This window comes from Lutra lutra, chromosome X, assembly GCF_902655055.1.
Source record: "Lutra lutra chromosome X, mLutLut1.2, whole genome shotgun sequence".
Lineage (NCBI taxonomy): Eukaryota > Metazoa > Chordata > Mammalia > Carnivora > Mustelidae > Lutra > Lutra lutra.
Window position 1 is genome coordinate 31683667 of NC_062296.1, and position 16343 is coordinate 31700009.

The 16343-nt window shown below is 42.7% G+C and overlaps 1 protein-coding gene across 1 annotated transcript in view; it reads right to left on the reverse strand.

Annotated features, from left to right (window-relative positions):
- Positions 1–12001: 12001 nt before the first annotated feature.
- Positions 12002–16343, reverse strand: part of HTR2C (5-hydroxytryptamine receptor 2C) — a 295033-nt gene continuing 290691 nt past the window's right edge. Inside the window, exon 6 of the mRNA XM_047716648.1 lies at positions 12002–15471. Coding sequence (XP_047572604.1) covers positions 14645–15471 — 827 coding nt within the window. The 3' untranslated portion in view covers positions 12002–14644. The remainder of the gene's footprint in view (positions 15472–16343) is intronic.

Below are 16343 nucleotides of genomic sequence, written 5' to 3' on the forward strand. Positions count from 1 at the left end.
TGTGGACTAACACATGAGTATGGGGATGCCCCCAAAGGCCCATTAGTCTAATGTGCTTTTTGGAGACACTGCACAGAGAAGGGAAGCACATCGCAGTTATAATGCGCTGGCCTCCACTGTGGAAAGTTGACCTGGTCATCAATGCCCAAATAGACAGAGTTAGAAAGTTAGAAGAGCTGAAGTTTGGGAAGGTTGTGAGTGTCCACTAGTCTGCTAGCTTCAGGACTGACAGACAAGGTGGGAAAATAGGACAAGCAGAGATCCTGGTGTGCCATTTTGCAAAACTAGGAGGGCACAAGATGCCTCAGATTAAGATCTGAGTGCTTGTGGTTAAACCTGATTGGGTTGCTAAGAGGTGGAATCCCTGGGAAAATGATGAGGGTAAAGAGAAGATGTGATCAACAGTGAAGCAGACAAAATGCCTGGAGCCATCCAACCGCTAATACAAAGGAAAGCAAAAGCCCAGCAACAACCCCAGCCAGTGGGGCAGTCTCCATTTCAGGAAATGTTCATGATGAGAGAATATACTTCAGCTGAACTTATTGATATAGCTGCCAAGTTCCAGTGAAAGGCCAGGGAAAGTATCCAGGTGTGGTTAGTGCAACTACGGGATAGGGAGGCGATGGCATTTTTCTGACCAGGCAAGAGGCAGAGAAGATGAGGAACATAACCACACACCCTGCCCTCCAGCAATGCCTGTCTGGTGTTCCGGGTTTCAAGGTACTCACTATCTTACAGATTGGATCATTCTATCTTGCAGAGGAGCTTGGCCCAATGAGGGGGATTTCCCCGAGAACATGAGACCCTGAAAATCTGTATTGAAGGTACAGCAAATTCGTAGGGAGGTGAGAATGAGGCAGGCAATCTATGCCTCTTTCTTTCAAGACGCTGATGGGGCCATATTCACTGCTGGGTTGGAAGTCAAGATTCTCCAGTTTACCCCCAGCACTTGATATGGGATGCTGATATCCATGCTGAGCTCAGTTGTGGGATAGGGCATTTATGATGTTGGGAAATCCATTGCTGATCTGGGGGAAACTGACAGATCCCAGGAACAGGCATGGGCTGTGGGAAAGGCCCCAAATAGAGGGGATGTTCGGAAAGTGAAGAGGCTACTGCAGTTGGCAGTAAAAGTCTAATAAGTGTAACCTGGAAGCAAATGAGTCGTGATCTTATCACTACTGTTACCCCACCTGAACAGACTGACCAACAACCGGACACTATGTTGGTCGGTCTGTAGAAAGCCTTAAAATCTGAACAGCAGTTTCAACCTGCCCCATCTGTCCCTACAATCCTTGATGCCCAGTCTGCTCCAGGAGAGCCCTCAGGGATGCAGTCTTATCTGGGGCAGTTGCCTTCCATATCCCAGATAAAGGATGCAGGCCAAGATCGTCTTTAGGTGACCGTCTTTGGAGGTGATCAGAGGCCTCATCTTGAGCTCACTGTTCACTGGTCCTCCAGAACTAAACCAAAGGTGATGACTCTGGTGAATAACAGAGTTGAATGTACTCTAACGCACAGTAACCCTCAGAAATTTGCTGACCCCCTTAGTGCCATGATGGTTATGGAGGGCAAACAGTTATGGTCAGGAGGTCTAGTTGACACTGCAGATTAGGCATTCTCCTGCCCACCCCCAAGAATATGAGGTTTTTATCTCCAATCCCAGAGAACATATTGGGTATTATTATCCCACAAGGCCAAACTCTGCAAACTTTTGTTGTTTAATTCCAGGTTAGAGTAATCAGACCAGTGCAGAGGGGAAACCACAACTGGGAGCTGGTAAGCCTGCCACCCATGAAGAGTAGTAACTTTCAAACAACATAAACTGCTTGAGAGGCATAAGGAGAAAAGAGAAACTTTCCAAGAACTACACTGAGTAAGTATTGAACATCCTGTCCACAGTGCTTTCAATAGTCTGGTATAGCCAATAAAAAAGTGAGATGGCTCATGGCAGATGACGGTAGGCTACCAAGAATTGAACAAGGCATTCCCCTCCCTCCACCAACCCTGGCTCCACGTGGCTGTTTCCAACATTGTCTCCACCTTAGATACCTTGGCCATGGTCCTAGGAGTGTCCCAGGCTGTGTTGGGTTTAGCAAATGTTTTTTTCAGTGTACCCCTGGCCAATGAGACAAAAGATCAACTTGCCTTCACATGGGAGGGATAGTAATGTATCTTTCAAGTGCTTCCCCAAGGTCATCTGCATCACCCCACCATATGTCATAGGATGGGAGCCCAAGACCTGTGCCTGTTCTCCTTTCTAACATCAGTAAAATGGGCCCATTACCTTGTTGATATAATCTTAACGTGTAAGGGTTTGGCTTTGCTGCAGCACCTGTGAGGGGAAGGGTGGGCTATGAACCCACAGAAAGCCCAAGGCTCAGCCACCGCTATCAAGCTTTTGGGAATCATCTGGTTGGGTAAGAAGCCGTGGTTTGTAAGGTGTAAGCCCATCTAAACCCTGAGGATGTGAAAGAGGGGCAAGGCTTTATAGAGATTTTGGGGTTTTGGAGGACTTTTATTTCTCACCTGGCACAGTGCCTCTGTCCATTATACCACTTGGTAAAAAAAGGGCATGTATGGGACTGTGGATCAGAGTAGCAAGCCACCTTTGAGAAGCCCAAAATACTTGTAAGTCAGGTTAACGTTCTGGCATCTCTCAAGCAAGGCTACCATTTGAGTTAGATGAGTCTGAGACTCTAGAAGGTCTAAGTTGGGCACTGTGGCAGAAACAACAGAAAAAGATGCACCCATAGGATTTTGATTTCCCAGCTCTGGAAGGAGGAAGGAATCCATTATCCGCCACAGAGCAACAGTTCCTAGCAGTGTATACAGCACTCCTCCAGATAGGTCCTCTCAGTAGTGAACAGGACATTGTGATAAGAATTTCCCTACCTGTCAAGGGGTGGGTTGAAAATATTCTCCAGCAACCCACTTCTATGGCTAAAGCCCATATTCTAAGTGGCGTGCCTATTTGCCGCAGAGGAGCACTTGTCAACCAGCCTATTGTCTCTAGAAAAGTAGGCACTACTCGGTCCTGTGGACTATGTAGAACCTCCAGATACCCCTGCCTCTTTTACTGTAGAGGGCCCTGTGGGGTGTAAAGAGGGGAAAAGGGAAATTCCCACTGATGCCCTTGGGGTACAGATGAGTTTATTCAAAACAATCCATCCACAAGGGCTCTCTGGTCGCTATTCAGCCCAACACTGACACCATCTGGATGGAAATCAGAACAAACCACAGAAAGCAGTGGGCTGAACTCAAGAGTTTTCTCTCTGGTGATCAATCATGAGCCCTGGCCATTAACCCTTTGTACTGACAGTTGGACTGTTCTAAAGAAATTAACCCTATTCAGGGCACCTGGGTGGCTCAGTCATTAGGCGTCTGTTTTCCGCTTGGGTCATCATCCAGGGGTTCTGGGATGGAGCCCCGCATTGGGCTCCCTGCTCAGTGGGAAACCTGCTTTTCCCTCTCCCTCTCCAACTCCCCCTGCTTATGTTGTCTCTGTCAAATAAATAGATAAAATCTTAAAAAAAAAAAAAAGAAATTAACCCTATGGCTCAGATAACGGGAAAGTGAGAGGTGGATGGTTATGACTAAGCCCTCGTGGGGTCAGAATATATGAAAAGATGTTTGGGTCCTAAGACAGTCCTCACTGTTTTTCACGTCCCAGTTCATAAGGTACCTATGCCCTCTGGCAATCAGTAATCTGTTGTCCTAACTCAGGTACAAGCGCTAACAGCAGATCCTTCCATAGATATAACAGATCTGGTATACGGAGAGTGGCCACAGTGGTAACCGGATGGGATGGCATATTGCCAAGGATGCCAGATTGCTCTAAAAGTACACTGACTGTTAATGCAATCAGAACATGCCCTGTGTGTTCAAAACAATGCCAAGGAGTCTGACGCCAGCCACCAGAGTTCCCAGCCAGTGAGGCATTGGCAAATTGACTCTATTGGTCCCTTTCTTCTAAGTGAGGGTTCTAAATGTGCCTTGGTTTGTGTGGACACAGCTTCTGGCCTAATCCAAGCTTTCCCCTGTCACTGTGTAAACTAGGCTGCCACCATTAGCAGATTAGAGGAGCTGAATACCATGTACAGAAACCTTCATTGAATAGACAGTGAACAGAGGCTACACCTCAAAGGTCATGATGTATAAGACTGGGTGAAAGAACGTGACATTAAACGGAAGATTCATCTCCCCTATAATGTGCAAGCAGCAGCTGTGCTAGAAAGGGAAAATGGAATATTAAAGCAGCAGACTAAATTACTAGCAGCTAAACCCACCTTGGCCAGGTGGGCTGAAGTACCGTCCCAGTTTTAATACATTTGAATGGCCAACCAGTAGATCCCCTATGCCAGACTGGAAACCAAGGTACCCAGTACTGTAAAGGTATGGAATTGCAGGAGAGAGCCATTGCCCCGACTTACCATAGATCAACAAACTATGCGGCTGAGAATAAGCCCCATCAAGCCTGGGTGAGGTATTTTCTACTGGTATTTGCAATGGAATGTCTTTTTTTTTTAATTAAAAAATTTTTTTTATAAACATATAATTATATTATTAGCCCCAGGGGTACAGGTCTATGAATCGCCAGGTTTACACACTTCACGGCACTCACCATCTCACACACCCTCCCCAATGTTCATAACACCCCCACCCTCTCCCTACCCCCTCCCCCACCACCCTCAGTTTGTTTTGTGACATTAAGAGTCTCTTATGGTTTGTCTCCCTCCCGATCCCATCTTGTTTCATTTATTCCTTTCCTACCCCCCAAACACCCCACGTTGCCTCTCAACTTCCTCATATCAGGGAGATCATACGATAATTGTCCTTCTCTGATTGACTTATTATGCTAAACATAATACCCTCTAGTTCCATCCAGGTCATCGCAAATGGCAAGATTTCATTTCTTTTGATGGCTGCATAGTATTCCATTGTATATATATATACCACCTCTTCTTTATCCATTCATCTGTTGATGGACATCTAGGTTCTTTCCATAGTTTGGCTATTGTGGACATTGCTGCTATAAACATTCAAGTGCGCATGCCCCTTCGGATCACTACGTTTGTATCTTTAGGGTAAATACTCAGTAGTGCAATTGCTGGGTCATAAGGTAGCTCTATTTTCAACTTTTTGAGGAACCTCCATGCTGTTTTCCAGAGTGGTTGTACCAGCTTGCATTCCCACTAACAGTGTAGGAAGGTTCTTCTTTCTACGCATCCTCGCCAGCATCTGTCATTTCCTGGCTTGTTAATTTTAGCCATTCTGACTGATGTGAGGTGGTATCTCTGCAATGGGATGTCTTGCTGGGATGGGTGAGTTAGTTCGCAACTCTGGGTGAGGGGAAACTACTCAGTCTACAATGGAATCTTGTTATCATGCTGTAAGCCACACCATTGAAATGCTCTGTACTTGGAATGGAACATACACAAAGGGGAGAAAATAGTGGTCTTAGTCTGGTGTATCCCACCCCCAGTCCATCTCCTCATGGGTGACAGCAGTGTCTCTCCCAGCCAACATGTATGGCATATACGACCTGGTCACATTCCTAAAGCTGCAGCCACTTCAACTTCTAAAGATCAGGCCACAGGTGTAATTCTTCTAGAAGGGGACAATGTCTCCATACAATTCCCTACTAAATATCTATCTTTTTGACCTTAGACTTCTGCTGCTCTTGTGGTATCTGGTTATGGGTTAGGCACCTAATGGACATACTTTTATACAGTAGACAATCTCACATGCCTGACAAAGAAATCAATTCAGTTGTTGGGTATGTGGGCAGCTACCCCTCTCTTGCTTGTCAGGACTGCCATGATGGTAACACCCTCCAGGAGAGGGATTAAAAGGCCCCAAGCAGTACAGTAAAGAAGAACAAGCAAGGGCTAACATTCACCTGATATTACCAATACTGATCCGGAAAACTGGCCTATGGCACACACTGTCAATGATACTGGGCATGGCCATTCTTTTTTTGTCAAACAAACTAAAGGCAGCCCATAAAGTTGCTCATTAGAAAAGTCCTCGAAGTACCACCATCAGAGTCATGGTTGTCTATGCTCAGATTTAGACTAGGTTTATGTGGCTTACTCTGGGCTATAGGCATTTGAGCACCCGGGCACACTTATGTTGGGAACAAAAAAGTTACTCTAAAAAGAATCAACGCTATTGTACTACAAATATAGAATGAATACTCTGGAACTGTGTCAGTCATTCTGTCATATTAACAGATAGTGGCTGGTTTGGCACTGACTGGTTGGGCTGCCCTATTGGATAGCACCAAATGGAACCTGATGGTTGTGTGGCACAAATCCTTGGCCATGGCTTCCACCTGAGTGGTTGGGCGATTGCACCCCGTGTTTTTCCTGAGCACAGGGAAGAATCTGCTTCATAGTAACAATGGTGGTCAACCTCTATCGACCTCTAAGGTCAGATGGGCACATTCTTTCACTGATATGCTCATTTGGCTGCCATTTTTGTTCCCTCCATTGGCTTGGAGGATTCTATAGCACATATAGAAAACTTTAATAAATTCACTCAGCAAGCCTTGAATGATAGCCAACAAATCCTGTCCTTACTGAATATCAAAATGACAAAAAAAAAAAAAAAAGAAGAAAGAAAAAAAAGAAAAGGGAAAGAAAAGGCCTCCAAAATAGGATGGCCTTGGACATTATTACTGCCTTGCAAGGGGATACGTTTGACATTATCCAATCAAAATGTTGTGTGTTTATATCTGATGAGTCTGCTAGTATATCATCTTTATGAAATCATTTGAAAACATGAGTAAACAACCTGAGTGATCCAATTCTCAGCCTAGGGGACCTAATAAATCAATGGTCCAGATCATGGGGCTCTTGATGAAAAAAGTCGTACCTGAGACTGGGAATCGTGTTAGTCTGTGTTTTCTCCTGCATGTGCCTGTATTGCTGCTGCTGTGGCATCTGCTTCCAATGCAGCTGGATAGCCACCAAAAAAGCCATCTCCATGCTTATGAAATCCCTTGTTGACTGTTGGGAGCACACTGCAAAAGAGGGGGACATACGAGATTGTAAAAACTGGTCATGAGAGAGGTAGCATTGGGGAAGTCATTGAGAAGACATGACCACTGGTCAACCCATGAGCTGGACCCAAGCAATCAGAGGCTGCTCACTCCCTCCCATGTCTTTGGAATGTGGGTTCTGCTTTTTTACCCTGCTCCCAGAGGCTGCTCTAAGGACATAGCCATGAGATAGTGATGTGTTGAAAACACCTGTCTGGTATACTGAATCCAGTTGAGGTCTTTACATAAACTTTTAAGATGTGGCAGGAGGGTGTGGAAATCTACTTGTCTTGCTGCCACCGAAGATAAGCCTTGTATATAAGTTCAATTTGCTTATTAAATCTGCCATTTACCAACCTGGGGTGCCTGCCTTTTTCTTTGGTCTCTCCCTGACCTCTAAATACAGGAGTTAATTTCAGATCACACCTGGGAAGCTCCCAAGGAGATTGCAAACCAACACCATGAGACACTAAGAAGAAGAAGTCCTATGGCACATTGGGGACAGTAGAAGCTTAGAAACCAGAGTTGCACTCTGCTTTTCCTAGCAGCGTGACTTAGGTGAAGATCCTTTACCTCTCTGATTCTCAGTTTCCACAACAGCAATGTAGAGATTTTAAATATACTAATGTATCTATGTAAAACAAAGTATGTTTGTATTTGGCATATAGTCAGTGCTCGATAAGTCATAATTATAGTAAAATGAATAATATTAACCTTAAAAATAAAACTGCCAGCTATCTTACCAGCAAAAACGGGTTTGTTCAGGACTGTCAGAGAACTGCAATTTGGGACAAGCAAGCTTTGGCAAAACCATAAGCAAGTCTGGAGAACAAAGGAGAGGAACGATCTTTTATAGAGGAAAGCCAGGAGTTGAGAGGACAGTTACAAATGAAAAGTCCACTTCAAAGAGTTTGAAGTATAGTGACTTTTCATTGGCTGAACTGTGACTGTCTCCCATTGGCTGCATTGTTGCTGGGCAAAAAGAAAACAGTTTTTCTTCCTGCTGGGGTAGTAAAGTAGTATGCAGGCTTCTTCCTGTTGAGAATTCAAGATAGTCTCTTCCTACTGGGTCTGCAAAGAGATGAAAAGGGTGTGTACTGTATGAGACCTCCCCCTTCTGGCCACCCAACCCTGCTTTAAATGAGGTTTCCTTTTATTAATTTTCACAATAATATCATGATAGTGTGTAGGGAGTGGACCAACTGAAGCTAGTTTGTGTGTGAGGTTTTAAGACAGGTAAACAAAAGGTTGATCATAAATTTTCTTTCTGTGGCTTTCGATATTGCTTCCCGGGACCCTAACAAAAAGATAATTTTTTAGAATAAAATAGAAATTAGAGCTAAAGTTTAAGCTTAGGTGTAAGGTTAGAAGCTTAGAAGTTAGAGCTTAACCCCAAAGGAGGGTTAAAGGCAGGAGAAGCACTGGAGTTAACGCTAAGGGTAGGGGCTAGAGATTTGAGTAATGTTAGAGTTTCCAGAAAAACAGGATCATAATTAAAGGTGATGTCAGGATTCAGAGGTAAGAGTTAGGGTTAGAATTAATTATAAAATTCAGGGCAGGTGTGCAATGAAATATAGAGATATTTAAAATTAAGGATAGAAATAATGTTATAGATAAGGTGTGAGAATAAGGGTAGACTCAGGATTAAACTGAAAAAAGTAGCGTTAGCTTCAGTTGAAAAGAAAAAGGAGGGTTAGCTTTAATGGAAGAAAGACATCCACTAATTTCCCTTCCCTCTGCTCCATGGAAGTAGCATGTAAAGATATTGACTCTATTACCACTTTTTTCGGGAGTAACTATATTGAAAAGAGGTTTCTTGGCAACCCATCTTGAACATGGAGTGTGGGCACAAAAGGGGCGTTTGCACTGTTAAGCCCCGGAGACTTTGGGATTGTTCTTTACTGCAGCTTATCTGAAGCTCTCCAGATGGAAAAATCCTAGGAAGCTGTTGATTGAGAATACCTTCAGTCCGAAGAGAGATCACAGGGGCGCTTGGGTGGCTCAGTCATTAGGCTCGGGTCATGATCCCGGGATCCTGAGCTGGAGCTCCACATGGGGTTCCCTGCTCTGTGGTGTAAGTGTCTGCCTTTGGCTCAGGTCATAATCCCTGGGTTCTGGAATTGGCTGTGTTGGGCTTCTTCCTCTCCCTCTGCTCCACCCCCTGTTTGTGCTCTCTTTCTTTCTCAAAGAAATAAATGACATCTTTTAAAAAATTGAAAAAAGAAGAGAAATCACATTTAAAAACCAGCATACCTTGTTTTATTGCACTTTAACTTACTGAATTTTGCAGATGCTGCATTTTTGCAAATTGAAGATTTTGTGGCAACCCTGTGTCAAGCAAGTCTATCAGAGCCACTTTTTATTAGCATAATTTTTCCAACAGCATTTTGCTCACTTTGTATCTCTGTGTCAAATTTTGGTAATTCTTGCAATATTTCAAATTTTTTGTTATTATTTTATTTGTTATGGTAATCTTTGTTCAGTGCTTATGACTCACTGAAAGCTCAAACAATAGTTAGCATTTTTAGTGATAAAATACTTTTTTTTAAATTAAGGTATTTTTTTAGACATAATTTTTTTTTTAAACATAATGCTATTGCACCTTTAACAGACTACATTATAGTATAAACGTAACTTATATGCACTAGGACACTAAAAAAATTCATTTGACTCACGCTATTGTGGTGTTCTGGAAATGCTCCTGCAAGGTCCCCAAGGTATGCCTGTATGTCCTTTCTCTTCCATTTGCTTTGATGTTGGCTGAAGTGACAGTCAGTTTCTTTCATGTTATTATATAGGTACTGAACTGGGTGATGAATCTTTCCTATCCAATAAATATACTATTTATTATGGATGCTATGCTACCCTGCCACGATCCCACCTTCAGGGCTGAAGGGTTTATTCCCCAAGGGTTGGGATGATTGTGGACTGATAACTTTTAACTATAAGCCTTCCCTAAGAGCTGTCTCTGTTGAATAGAGTGGCCTGGCATAAGACATCTCTCTTGGGGGCAGTGGAGGTATAGAGGTCTGGCCCCTCACTTTCACTTGGGACAACTCTGAAGGGATACCTTAGATTCAGAGCTCACCACTTGAGTCAACTAAGTGTGATCATTGCTTTTGTTGTTTGGACCTCTTACTTGTCTTTCCCATGGTGTTGTAGTCCTTGAGTACATGCAGAATTAGGAAGTGTGATACTTTCTGGTTGTGTTCGTCCTTGTGTATTCATTTATTTACAGGATTTTATTTCTTTATCTGTCAGAGAAAGAGAGAGAGCGAGCACAAGGAGGCAGGCAGAGGGAGAAGCAGGATCCCTGCTGAGCAAGGAGTCCGATGCAGGACTCCATCTCAGGACCCTGGGATCATGACCTGACCTGAAGGCATCCCTGTGTTTGTGGACTTATTTTACAGGATTCAATTTAACTTGCGAAGAAAATGAGGTGAAGTGGTTTATTTTCCCCTCTAAAGGTGCAGGGGGTGTAAGTCCTTATTGTAAGTACACCACAGTCCATCTTCTCCCTCCTGTTTTCTCCCCTTGCCCTGTGCAAATGGATCCCAAGAACACTTCCCAGGAAGCATCCTGCACACTCATCTTTTCGGGATTTACATCCCAGCGGAGCCCAACCTACCTCTTAGAGCTATATATAAGTGTGCTATGGGTTACATAATATTTGAGAACCTCTATGATGCCACCCTCTTCTGTTGGCAGTGCCTATAAAAATACCTCTTTCGAATGTATTCAGTTCTCTAGGTGATACGGTAACATGTGACTAGTGAGAATGTCCTAGGAGAAATGGGCTGCAACCTTGGAAAATTTGTTGGCCTAATTGGGAGCCAAGAGACTGTGTAGAAACCGTATATTTCTGCAGTAAGTAGAAACATACTGCTACTTGATGACAAGAAGCATCTTTCTCTTCTTAGACCATGAAACCTTCCAGTGCTCTGGAATGAAGCTCTTTCATTTTCCCCTGCCCACCTTCCCTTCCACCTCCTGTTCTGAGATGTCAGAAATTCCAATCTCTCCCCATTGCCTTGCTTTTGGGGAAGAGTAGCCCCCTAGCTTCAGTGTTAAAAGGTATTTCTGGCCATGCGCAGCAGTGACCTGTTGTCTCAAGTGACAGTCCAACTTTTATCTCTGGATGCACGCCTGGGAATCAACCCAGTCATAGCTGCAAAGGAACGAGATATTCCTGCTTTTTTCTCAGGGAACTGAAGTCATGCCAATGTCATCTAGGCTCACTCACCATCAGGAAGGTATACATGTTGAAAGAAAAGGCCAATGTATTTTGGTATTTGTTCCAGATGTGGAGGAACAGAGTGACTTAGCATATTGACCCTGATTACAGAGGTATCCAAAGCCATTTGGAATAGAGGTAAGTTTAGGTGCTCCATGATTGAAGAGCAGGGAGTTGTAAGGCCCATTCTGACATCAGGAGCAGATAATGCAATGTCCACGAATATTGAGGAAGCTCAATATGTACCTGCTGAATGTAGTGTAGCTGCCAGGTATTGGGAATAAAACCATCAACAAGGTAGACATGGTCCTTTCTGTTCTTGGGGAACTAGGAATCTGGTGGAAATAAGATGGTAATGATACCTATTTGCGAAGAGGGTACATGAACCATCCAAAGCCCCTCCTGGGGTTAAGGAAGGTAGGATAATTTGGGAGTGCAGTTATTCTGCTCATAAAGAATCAGTGATGTTAATATTGTTTTGTTGTTTATACCTCTTAATCGTCTTTCTTCTGGCTTTGTTGTCTTTGAGTACATGCAAAATTAATCAGAAGAGTCATATTTTCTGGTTGCTTTTGTCTTTTTGATCTTATTTTACAGGATATGATTTAATTTTCAAAGAAAATGAAGTGAAGTGGTATATTTTCCCTTCGAATGACAGAGGGGCAAAAAAGACACATGACCTACTAGCCAACATTTAATAAATTTAATAAATTAATAGGAAGTATCACAAAAACTTGGAATGGATAACTTACAGGAACCACAAATAAGATAACACTTTGCAACCACTCACAAAAAGTACCATTTGACCAAGGAGAAGATTTACAGGAAATAATATAAGGCAGTCTGTTGCACGTGTCTTAAACAGATATACATATATAATAGTACATCAAAATGATTTGTTCGACAGTAAATTCACCACGTTTACATTTATCACATGGACTTTTTCTTTTTAAAACATTTACAAAAGTTTGTAGATTTCACATTGAACTGTAAGGTTTATATCCAAATGAGTATATTTGTTTCATACCAAACTGCACAGAACTTACGAATAGCACACGATTTGAGAATAATTACTGTGTTGGGTACTATTAAGTACTACTACTTGATGACATAAGAATTATTAACAAATGTGCTATAAGCTATTATCATTCAACTTATTGCTAGTGCTTTTCAAAATCTGTGGTTTATATTTTATTTCTTTGTAAAACATGTGCTATGAGCTTGCCCTGATAGTTAAGAAAAGAAATCAGATGTTTCCAATTTTCTCTAATACTCACAATACTTCAGATCTGAATGCGTAGTCATCTCAAGGACTGCTGAAGGATTTCCTCCAGTCCTTTTTGTATCATCTACTCTGCCTTACGTTAATACAAATCGATGGATTCATGCAACATACATGGCATACATGCAGGACTCCATCCGTATGGGCAGAACTCATGCTCAATGCATGCTGTGTGTCTTCAGACATCTTCGTTTCAGTAAGAATTAGATCATCTCATTCAATTTCCTATAATTGTTTTAACATGCAATTCAACAGAGCTAACAGGCAGGTAGACTTTACTTTCATGGTGTATTGGGGCATGCTCAAGCAATTGACGGACATTTGGCAGTGTTGCTAATCAAACAGAGACTGTATGAGTTTCCTCAAATACAGCAGCTCTCCCACTGCCCCTGTGGCAGACTGTTGGATTTATCTATGCTGTGTGTTGAGAACATAGACCAGGGGTTCTCTGAAATTCAGATTCTGCCTTCACGGATTTCGAGATTTTGAGAAGCACACACTAAGGTGTGTAAGTAACTGTCAGGCATAAGAGATAGCATCATGAATTCTTCAGAAATTGATCCACAGTTGTGTGAAATGGACACACATGGAAATAGTGGAAACACTTGGATACTCGGCACACAGCATAGACTTCATGGTCTGACTTTAGCGATGCTTGAAAACCTTTCGTGGTTAACAAACTAGTTAAATGGTACTGAATTCTTAGAGCAGCAGGCCCATGAATGAAACAATGGCCAACACTTATTGTGACACAACACTATTATTTTAACAAAGATTTTAAACTTCTGGTACATAATTGCAGTACAATGAAGAGCTTGCCACTTTCACAAATTAGCTGCAGCCTTTTCCTGCACTAGAGAGTTTGGAAGGATCTGAAAATGAGATAAATTTTGTTTAAAATCCAAATGGAAACTCTGTATTTCTGTTTTTTTCCCAGAGTTCAGTACAAGCTTGTTTTTACTTACTTTTTTTTTTTTCACATTCTAAGGGCCTAATTCTGTAGTCCTTAATCAAGTAAAACTTCCAAGGTTTTGATCATCTATGCTTCCAGCGCAAGTTTTACTCAAAAATGGACTGCGAAATTGGGTCCTATAGATAGAGGTACCATAATTATGAAAATATTTTAATAAGGCTCAAAATGCTAATTTCACTTTGTGTGTAGCACACGAATTTCCAGGATCCTGAGATCAAAACCCAATTGATGTTGAATCCTGGATTGGGAAATAACTCTGGGATCTTGTTCCCCAGTTTAATCACAGAATTAGGTATTTACTAAGGACCAGAATGAAAACACTAATTCCAGTTTGCTTGTCGTGATAATCAGAATTTGAACATTGTCCTTAAGAAGTGAAAAGCTATTGGTGTATATATCTCGTATCATCCTTCCACTTCTGTAGTCCTGGTTAACCAGCTGCTATGTTAAAATACCACTATGGGGACGGACATTGCAGTAAAATACCAACATGACATCCGGACAATGTCAAATTTTGCCCCTATATGTGACAACGAGGCTAAGTTCTACCTTTGACTCGCCAATGCATGTGATAAGGTATCACAAGGCAGAACCTATCTTACTGTGTTTATGTGTATAGATGAGCAGAGCAAGAATTTAAAGTGTATATTTACTGTCAACCCGGAAAAAGTCCACTGAGTTCGTTAATTTTGGTGTGGTTGAAATAACCACGTGCATCATTCTGGTCTCCTGCAAATGCCACCTGAGATCAACATCAACATTTCCTTATGCCCCCCAAAAAAAGAGAGAGAGAAAGAGAGAGAGAACGAAAGAAAGAGGGAGAAGGAGGGAAGGAAATAGGAAGGGAGGGATAGCAGAAACATCAACATTTTATGCATTAAATAATCAAAATAAGTTATTCTCAATCTATTATAAACAGTAAATATAGAACCCTAAATCTCATGGTTGTGTGCATGATTGTAAAGTACAGGGTTGCAAAGCTATATACAAAACACTTTTTATCAGACAACGATATTTACATTAGTTATGACCGACAGAAGAATTCTAAGACCTTTCCCTACATTTGTAGCTTTGCCGTAGGGAAAGACTGTGCTGCCTGCACCCTGCTCATCACACACTGCTGATCCTTTCACTAACCACGCTGGAGGGATTAACTGGTAGCTCCAAATTCTCCACTTGCATCTCTATACCGGGCTCACTGTCATTAGCTTTCTTAAGCACGGGTTCGTTGGTATGCCGGTAAATGTTAACGTTAAGCTCTCTCCCTGACAAAGCAGTCGCAGCCACTCTGGGCATCTGTCTCACCGGAGGTTTCTTTTCTGCCTTATAATTGCAGCGCAGATAGTTAGAGAAAGCCCTTCGGTAAATTTTGTTGAAAAGCGTGTACACCAGAGGGTTAATTCCTGAACAGACGTAGCCAATCCAAACAAACACATTCAGAAGCTTTTCCATGAGCTTTTGGTTACAGGCCTTCCCGCACAGAACCGACAGAATATTGGTAATGAAAAACGGGCACCACATAACCAGAAACACAAAGAAAACAATGCCGAGGACTTTGGACGCTTTCCGTTCGTTGTTGATGGCTTGCATGGTGCCCCTGGGGCGTCGCTCTTTCTTCTTCCTTCGGCGTGGGTTCGCGTCCTGGTGAGGGTTGGCCGGGTTCTCTTCCTCCGCGGCGTTCCTCCTGCACCACTTCAGAAAGTTCCAGTTTATTCCAGGCGGCTCCTCGATGTGGCCGTGCAGTAACATCAGAGCTTGCCGGCGAAGAACGTGGATCGTCAGGCAGTACGTAATCACCATGATCGTCAACGGGATGAAGAACGCGACGAAGGACCCAATGAGAACGAAATTCGGGTCGTTCAGCACGCAGGTGTTGTTGTTGACGAACACTTTCTCTTCATCTCTCAGTCCGATCACTGGGATAGGAACTGACACACCTAAAGGGACGACAACGACAACAAAAGGTAGGATATAGTTACAGCACAGCTGAAGGACTGAACAGGTTTGTGCAGTGGCATACATTCAACTGTATTTTACCGAAGAAAATTCAGAACTGGCATTTGTTGAAAGCTATTCATGGCATAAACTGATAGTCACAGGAAAGAGTTGCAGTGTGACCTCAGAGAATGACCATTTCTTTTAGGCTAGGAATACCTTCTCCCCCAAGTTCTGTAGAAGGCGAGGAATTCCCATCATTGCTCATGTGTAAGAGTGGATTGTGTGTGCTTTGTTTCATTTCCGGTTCCTGGAACTGTCCTGGCTCACACGGAGCGCTCAATAAATAATTGTTGAATGAATGAATACATTACAGCGAGACTCAATGGCATTAATAAATTCACTGGTTCTTTTTTTTTTTTTTAAGCCTATCGTCTTCCACATGCAATAAAAATGATGTGTGCACCACCTAGATGAGGAACCATGCCTTAAAAGGGTCGGCTGGGCTGAGTTTGAGATGAGTTTTTAGCTGAGAGTCCCTTTCCACGCTTTCCTTTCCTGAGGAAAGAGGTTAAGAGGAGGAAATTTTATGTGTGAGTCCTCCGGAGCCAGAGTTCTGGTTACTAGAGATGGAGAGGACAGCGGGGCCCTCAGCCCTGCTGCAGGGAATAGATCTGAGCACTGTACAGAAATGATCATCTCTAGGCAGAAACTGACAGAACTCTCTTTTTAGCAAGAGTCTTTCCTGAGTCACTGGGCATAAGCAACCTCATTTTAAGGGCAAGAGACAGAGTAAAATAAAGAGCTGGGAGAGATGCAGTATCCCCATTTGTGTGTGGAATTTCAAGCATTTTTGTCTCGTTTTGTTTTGTTT